The sequence below is a fragment of the Alligator sinensis genome, unplaced genomic scaffold, assembly GCF_000455745.1.
Source record: "Alligator sinensis unplaced genomic scaffold, ASM45574v1 scaffold2231_1, whole genome shotgun sequence".
In the NCBI taxonomy this organism is placed as follows: Eukaryota; Metazoa; Chordata; order Crocodylia; family Alligatoridae; genus Alligator; species Alligator sinensis.
Window position 1 is genome coordinate 9564 of NW_005843550.1, and position 9048 is coordinate 18611.

Consider the following 9048-nt stretch of genomic DNA (forward strand, 5'->3'; position numbering starts at 1 on the left):
CCAGGGGGTTGTGGGGTGGGGAGGGAAATGCACTCTGCAGTGTACCCAGAAGTGGACTGGAAGTGCTTCTGGTCCACTTCCGGGTCCGCCAACAAGAGTGCTGGGGACCCCTCCCCCCACCACACTCCTGTGGGATGCTCTATCTGCCCCATCTCAGCATTCACAAGCTGCCTGGTACCTTGAGGTATGCAGAAAAAACATTTAAAGCTGTGTATATGTCTGAATCATCAAATCTCTCCGAATCAATCCGGCGGGTTCCGATTTGATTCAGAGAGATTAAAGGGTTTCCTGATTCAATTTGGATTCAGAGATTTGGCCACTGAATTGGGCTGAATCTCCACCAAATCAAATCAGTGACCAAAGCTTTGTACAGCCCTACTGCCAACTATATATTGTTTCCATGATAATAATAGTGAAATAATGCTGAATTTGTGACATCACAGTAGCATTTCATATGGATAAAAGATGGGCCATGACTGAGAACTCCTTTGTTAGAAAAGTTATTTTTGAAAAGGACAAGGAAAATTCATAAAACCATGAGAGAAGTAAGCAATTACTTAATGTATATTGTGAAATGTGTCCTAATTTCTAGATTCCTAATCATGTCCTCCATGTACTTCTTATTGAAAAAAACAAGTTTGTGGCATATTTTGCTGTTATGATTTACACAAGGTAGGATTTCCTGTTCAAATTGGGTATTTTTCTGTAACCTTCAAAATACATACCAAATATGATATTATTTAACTGACCCAACAAGATTTCAACATTAGCCTGAATAGTGTTCACTCCAACGTGTTTTAACATAAAAGTTTTACAGAGTACACCTTGAAAATAATTTTAATTGTAATGTGGGATAAAAAAAATGTTATTACTACATACCCTGTAGTCCTCATCTGAGATCATATTTATCCATGTTTTTACTCAGGGCCAGATGGTACTTTGTGAATTTCATCTGGAGGGGACCCTTCACATGCAGATCTGTCCCTCCCCATATGGAAGGGGGATGTCAGTTACCTCTGTGGCATTCCTTCTTCTAGACAACTAGCCACAGGTCCAGGATGCACGTGTGGGGAGAAGAGGAGGGTCACATTGTTTCTTCATCAGAGATTAGATAGAAAAGATAATACAACTTGATGTTGCTTGGTGGGCATTCTGTGCTGTTCATCAGCGTGGTGTGCTGGTCCCACTCCACAGACAACACACATGGTACATCTGACTGAGACAGAAGTTCCATTTCCTCCCTTCTCCATCTGCATGATTTTCTCCCTACAAAGAGTAGAAATTGCTGCTATGCCTTACTTTTGCAGGACTGGGCAAGGTGGAGAGAATTTTTTTTTTACATTTTTAAATCTTGATGCCTGCTTACATTACGATTTTAAAAATGCTTGTTGACCTTAGAGGTTAAATACATTAGGTTCCATTCTTTAATTTACATGATTTAACACCATTAATTTACCTAGAGTTACTCTTCATTTGGACTCAAAGGACTGAGAGGAAAATCAGAATTAGGACATTTACATAGCTTTTTAGTAGTCAACACTTACGTTTTTATTTTTTTCCAAAATATTAATCAGATCTTCTTATGTGCTTACAGGAGATCACAGATTATGTCTGAACTTCTTAACAAACAGATTGAATAAGCTGCACAATGACCCTGACATTTTATTTGCAAAGGCAGATAATAGAGGGCATGTTCAGTGCAGTTGAGAGAGAGAACAATCAGAATTGTAAGCAATGCTGCCAGGAGTAATTAGTAGGGGTGTGCGAAATGGGCCATATTCAATTCGGATTTGGATTCAGCCCGAATCGGGGACACTGATTCAATTTGCTGATATGGATCGCTATCCCCGATTCGATTAGGCCAAATCTGAATCTGGAGATTTGATGATGATTCGGAGAATCAGTGATTCAACCACAGACATAGCTTTAAATGTTTTTTCTAAATACCATGAGGTACCAGGTGCGACTCGTGAACGCTGCAATACTGGGGCAGATGGAGCATTCCACAGGAGCGCAGGGGGCCCCCCCACATGCTCAGCAGCGAACCCAAAAGTGGACCGGAAGTACTTCCAGTCCACTTCCGGGTCCACCAGGGAGCACGCTGGGGGGCCTCCCCCCGCACCTCCCCGGCTCAGCAATCGGCCATGCCTCCCCGGCTCAACGACCCCAGATGCCCCCCCAGACCCAGAAGGCACCAGTTGCCAAGCCAGGGGGTGCGCTCCCCAACAGACCCGTATGTGCTTCTGGTCCACTTCTGGGTCTGCTGCCTAGCATGCTGGGGAGCCCCGCACTCTTCTGTGGGACGCTCCATCCGTCCATCCGTCCTAGAATTGCAGCGTTCACAAGCTGCCTGGTACCTTGAGGCACATAGAAAAACATTTAAAGCTGTGCCTATGTCCAAATCGATTCAAAGGGTTCTGATTCGATTCGGAGAAATTAAAGGGTCTCCTGATTTGTTTCAGATTCGGAGATTCGGCCACTGAGCCGGGCCAAATCTCTGTCAAATCGAATCAGGGATTGAAGCTTTGCACAGCCCTAGTAATTAGGTTGAATGATCTTGGGGCAGTACTATAAGTAAAATTGACTTTGGAGCAGCAGTATTGACTTTGGAGCAGCAGCATTTATGTTTATGTATGGAAACTCTGAAACTGCAGTGATAGCTTGTGGCTCTACCCCAGTTAGGTCTTGAGAATGGCAGAGAGCATGCTCAGTGCATCTTTAACCTAGGCACCATATAACCTAGATACACATTCTTTCCCCATTGAAAAAGGTTCTGGAAAAGGACACATAGCTGAACAGGAATGGTAGAGAGACTAGTGGGCCTGATCAACCTTCCCTCTTGCAGACCTGAAAGGTGAGAGAAAAGAGGAAGAAGTAACCTGTTTTTCATTAGTCTCTGGTTAAGAGACTGCTGGGCTCCCAGCTGGATCAAGGAGGGTTGAGTAGAGAAGCCCTCAGTCTCTTTCACAATGTAGTTCTTAAACAGGACAAATAACCTCAATTCCTGTCTCTCCCATCTACTTGGACCTCATAGGCAAATGACCATCATAAATCTGTAGTCACTCCCATTCCTTTTGTGACTCGAGCAAAAGGGAGGGTGAAGAGAATATGTAGAACTAGCCAAGATAAGAAATCTAATGTGTATGAATTCTTTCCTCCCAGAAGTTTTGAATTTGGGCTGGAGTCCAAACTTTCCATTTTATAGGATACCCAAGTGTGCCATTATCTGATGTCATCTTCTGGCAGTTATATGCTCCCAAAGTATGCAAATTACTGTGAATTTTGATGCTTTTAGCCCAGTGCTGTAGTCCTCTGAGGGAGCTATTATGAAGTCTTGACACAAAGAAGAAGAATAGATCCGAAGAGTAGAAAAACAATGCAAATGAAAAAGTGTAAGCCAGTGACATCTAAAATTGGGAATTACCACTTTTACCGTTCAATTATTCTCATTAGATAGGACCATAGTTTTAATTGGAGAAGAACAGTTAAATACTAAGAAGCTGGTTAGGCAAAATTATAGTGTACATGCGTTATACAAAGTTATTCTTTTTAAAGCATGTAAGTATATGAGAATCTGCTTCTAAGTTTTACTTTGTGTAATGAGATACATGAGCGGCCTAAACTATAAAACTCAGACTTGGCTTCAGGTCCAGATGTTAAAACTTCTCCCATAGAGCCTGCATATATGAGGTGAAAAGGTAGTCTCGCATCAGATTTGAGAATCTATTTCAAATCTATTTCAAGTTACAGTATTCACAACAATGATTATTCTGAAACTTGCATGTTTTGAGTTATGTGATGCTTTGTTTTGGCCCCTATATAATTTATGCACTTTCTTAAAGATGCAAAAGTTACTGAAATGTTTCATAGATTTCATAGACATTAGGGCTGGAAGGGACCTCGGAAGATCATCGAGTCCAGCCCCCTACCCAAAGGGCAGGAAGTCAGCTGGGGTCATAGGATCCCAGCAAGATAAACATCCAGTTTGCTCTTGAAGGTGTTCAATGTAGGTGCTTGAACCACCTCCGGCGGCAGGCTGTTCCAGACCTTGGGGGCTCGGACAGTAAAGAAATTCTTCCTTATGTCCAGCCTGAAACGGTCTTGTAGTAGTTTATGACCATTCAACCTAGTCGTCATCCCTTGGGGTGCTCTGGTGAACAAACGTTCCCCCAGATACTGGTGGTCACCCTTGATAAACTTATAGGTGGCCATCAGATCACCCCTGAGCCTGCGCTTTTTCAGGCTAAAGAGCCCCAGGGCTCTCAGCCTGTCATCGTAGGGTCTGCTTCCCTGACCTCTGATCATGCGCGTGGCTCTTCTCTAGACTCTCTCAAGCTTCTCCACATCCTTTTTGAATTGTGGAGCCCAAAACTGGACGCAGTACTCCAGCTGCGGCCTCACTAAGGCCGAGTACAAGGGGAGAATGACGTCCCGGGATTTGCTTGAGAAGCATCTATGGATGCAAGCCAGTATTTTGGTCGCTTTACTAGCCGCAGCATCGCACTGCAGGCTCATGTTCATCTTGTGGTCAATGATGACCCCCAAGTCTTTCTTCCTTAGTGCTAGCCAACATAGCACTGCCGAGCCTATAAGGATGCTGCGGGTTTTTCTTCCCAAGGTGGAGAACCTTGCATTTATCGGCGTTGAACACGATCAGATTCTTGTCTGCCCACTTGCTGAGCCTGTCCAGGTCAGCCTGGATCACCCGCCTGTCTTCTGGTGTGGATGTTGGTAATAAGTTATTTAATTGTTGGTAAAGACAAGTGTAATAAAGATTTAAGTATTCTCCCTGGCCTTTAGAGATGCCTAGGATTGGGCAAAACAAGGCCACATGAACTTTCATCTTTCCCTCACCCCCAAGAATGGCAGGGGAGAGGGGATTGTGAGCAGGCACCTTGAGACAAAGAGGAGAGCCAGCAAGCCAGGATTAACCACTGGGGAGAGTAGACTATATCAAGGCTGTCCCAGGTGACGACAATGCATAGTATGGGCACAAATTACTCCAGAGTGGTTTGGGAAGGTTTAAGCTTGTCCTCTGAACCAGACCACTGACCTGACTATGACTAAGTATACTGAGGAGCATCACATTCAATGGAATGATTAAACAGAGACCCTGCCTCTCTGGAAGAATACTCTTGGGATGCTGTAGCTTCTCTTTATTCTTAATATAGCCAAACTTAATCACACTGGATATAAATTATTTTCAGTAGGTGATGCATTTGCTGCTAATGCTACTTATTTATTCTTTCACTTTGCACAACATTCCTTCTTTTATTTTTTAGTACAGTGGCTTAGCGCATTGGGCTGTTACCCTAAAGGATGTGGTTCCAAATCACTCAGGAGATGTTGGCTGGAGCAGGTGCAGACTCCATATACCTACTCCAGCCAACATCTCCCAAGTGGGCTAGAACCAAATCTTTTAGGGTAACAGCCCAATTTATGTGGCCCAGAAATTTGTTGCTTTTCTGGGCTGGTTTAAGGAGAGGCTGATCCTGCTTTGAGTAGGGGGTTGAACTAAACGACATATTGAGGTCCCTCCCTACCCCATTTTCTTATAAATCTGTGACTTAAAAGGTTCTAGGTGAATGCACAGTACATAAAACTATTACTTTTCATAAAATAGTCCTCCGGCCCACACTGTTCAACATCTACATCAGCGACTTGGACGAGGGTTTGAAAAGCACCTCGTTCAAATTCGCGGATGACTCTAAGCTGTGGGGAGAAGTGGGCACGCTAGAAGGGAGGGACAGGCTATAACTAGATCTGGACAGGATACAGGGGTGGGCGGATGAGAATAGGATGGGTTTCAATACTGATGAGTACAGGGTACTGCACTTAGGGAGGAAGAACCAGCAGCATACCTACAAGCTGGGGAACTCCCTTCTTGTCAGCACAGAGGCAGAAAAGGATCTTGGAGTCATTATTGATTCCAAGATGAACATGGGCCGCCAATGTGAGGACGCGGTCAGTAAGGCTAACCGCGCACCTTGTCATGCATCCACAGATGCATCATGAGCAGGTCCAGGAAGGTGATCCTCCCCCTCTATGCGACATTGGTCAGGCCGCAGTTGGAGTACTGCATCCAGTTCTGGGCACTGCACTTCAGGAGGGATGTGGACAGCATTGAGTGGGTCCAGAGGACCCTCGCATGGTCAAGGAGCAGCAGGGCAGGCCCTATGAGGAGAGGCTACAGGCCCTGAACCTGTTCAGCCTCCACAAGTGAAGGCTGAGAGGGGATCTGGTGTCTGTCTATAAACTTAACAAGGGGTCCAGCAGGGAACGGGAGAGACCCTGTTCCCCAGAGCACTACCAGGAGTAACTAGGAATAACGGCCATAAGTTGGCTAGACATCAGGAAGCACTACTTCACAGTCAGGGCAGCTAGGATCTGGAACCAACTTCCAAGGGAAGTGGTGCTTGCTCCTACCCTGGGGGTCTTCAAAAGGAGGCTACATAATCACCTGGCCGGGGTCATTTGACCCCAGTACTCTTTCCTGCCCATGCAGGGGATCGGACTTGATGACCTGCTCAGGTCCCTTCCGACCCTACCAACTATGAAACTATACGTCTAAGATGAAAAATAACTCCTGAAATTACCAGGATGAAGATGTTCCTCATTCATTTTTTTTTATTAAAAATCCCTGAGTAAATGGAAAAGACTAGATCATATACCAGTCTCTAATGAGCCCTCATTATCTCACTCTAGATCTTAAAAAAAAAAAAAGACAAAAACAAAAACCCAAGATAAAGGCAGTCTCTGCCTTCATGACATCTTACAGCAGAAACAGTTGTGTTTGTATGGTTTCAGTATAGCACCCCTGAAAATACTGTACCTATAATCAAACCCTTTGATTTGCTGCTGATTCCACCACAGTGTTTTCTGTGGAAATGTCACTTTCATCTTTCATTCAAAAAGGTAAATTAGATGCATTAAACAGTCTCACCTGACTGTTTTGCCTCTAGGGGATGTCCTCCTCTTTAAGCTATGATTGTGCCAGAGGCAAACTAATAGCTATTCTAATGACATTTGACCATGCCCTCTGCATTTTTCTGTGTATGGTAGTTGCTTGTACACAAGCTGCAATCAAACCTCAGGACACAGTCATAAGAACTGCATGGATGAGCTAGCTTGTGACTGAGTAGTATTGCAACCTTTCAGAAACTTACAATGTTTTGATTGCTGATGGGAAGGACAATTAACTGTTGTTGAGACAAAATTCACCTGGACATTTCCAAGTCTTTTAGAGGGAAATATAACCGTCTTCACAAAGATGATAAATAAGACATTCCCTCTACTATGTTACAAGCCAAATCCCATTTCTTGCACTTTAAAAAGTTAAACAACAAAAACATATTGTAGATCTGATTTCTAGCACCCCGCTGCCCCCAACACAAAAACTAGATTTTTTTTTTCTTCTGAGATTTGAGGTTTATAAAACATTACTTCTCTGGTGACATGAGCACTTAAGAAAGCAACAAACTTACTCTTAATAACAAGGTCTCCCTCCTACAGGTACCCAAGTGCCTAATTTTAGCCTGTTTAAATCTAGTAGCAAAGTGAGAGGGAAGGTAAATTGGAGCCCCCCTGAGGTGAGGAGGCCGCGAAGGTGGTTGAAGGCTGCAGTGGAAGAGTAACCCCAATTGTCTTGGATCTCCTTGCCACTGGACACAAGTTTCTCCTCTGCCAAGATCCGTGCAGCTGCCAATATGCAACAGGCTTCTCATATAAAATAAATCATGCTCAGGCTTCTCTTACTGGTCCAACATCTACTCAAAATGACCTGTGGGAGCAATTATCCTCAGCTGTGAGGGGTCACTGACAATGATAACCCCCTTGGAAATATTTCCTCTTTGATGCAGGGTGCATGCCGAGGGAAACTTTAAGGTGCCACTCTGCCTTAGGACTCCATTTTGCTACTAGATTTAAACAGGCTAAAATTAGGCACTCGGGTACCTGGGACCTCCCTTCCCTGCCATCTCCCCCTCCCATCCAGAGACAGCAAGGGAGCCAGGGGGAGGGGAATGGGACAGGGCAGTCAGGGACAGATACAGCCTCTCTCCCTTATCGGCTCCAAATCGGAGCTGATCTCGACCCTCCTGATTCAACAGCTAACCTCTATTTCTATGAATCGCCATGAGTTAGACCCAGGAGCTGTGCTTCTTTCTGTGCCCAAAGACGGCAACAGTGGATGCATCTTCGGCTGCCCCACCGCAGCAGGGCTGAGAACCCCAGAAAGGACCTGCCTCCCCCCAGCAGCTTGAGATGGGCTGCTGTTGCAGCAGAGCACACAGAAATTAATGAAGTGGCACCACTTAGAAGCGGCTCCACTTGAACCCGCATACAATGAGGGCTCGTTTGTTGCGCAATCGGACTGCAGCCATGCTCTTGTTTGGGCACGGCTTCAGGGTGATTTCAAGGAGTCGATTTGTGTGGCAAACATCATTTCTGTCTGCGCTTTTTACGTTGTGCTGGACTGCTCTTCATGTAATGTCTCACCTTTCACCTAACCGCCATGGGTGACCCTAACAGGAGTACAGGACTCCCAGCGATGGTGTTGTTCAGGTCATAAGTACAGGCAAGCCTCTGCAGCCCCAGGGGGTAGCAAATGGCTCTACGCACCCTCCCATCCGTTTTTGATGTGCAACTGGAGGCATGTCCAAAACCCAGCGTGCTCCACCCACCCCCACAACACGGAGCCACAAGGAGCATGACCCTACGGGGCCAGGTTCTGTCTACACAAGCAAGTTACCCTGAGTTAGACACCGAGCAGCGGAAGGCCCTTGGGGACAGGCCCCCGGGGTGGTTCCGATCAATCGCGAGGCTCCGCGGGAAGGGTAAGTCTTCGGCCTCCCTCCTCTTCTCTGCTCCCCTCCCCTCCCCTCCCCACGGGCAGCAGGAAGCCGGCTGTCGGCCGCGCACCAGGCCTGTCCCGCCGGGCACGAGGCCTCTCCTGCGCTGCTCCGGGCAGTCCTGTGCGCACCCCGGTGCTGACGTGGCCCGGGCGCTGCAGGTCCTGGCTGGGAGCCCCTGCGGGCGGGAGCAAAGGCG

General features: G+C 46.0%; 1 protein-coding gene across 1 annotated transcript in view; it reads left to right on the plus strand.

Annotated features, from left to right (window-relative positions):
- Positions 1–8343: 8343 nt before the first annotated feature.
- ERICH2 (glutamate rich 2) overlaps positions 8344–9048 on the plus strand; it is a 45968-nt gene continuing 45263 nt past the window's right edge. The window contains exons 1-2 of the mRNA XM_006038936.3: positions 8344–8406; positions 8760–8834. Of these exons, the coding sequence (XP_006038998.2) occupies positions 8344–8406; positions 8760–8834 (138 nt within the window). The remainder of the gene's footprint in view (positions 8407–8759; positions 8835–9048) is intronic.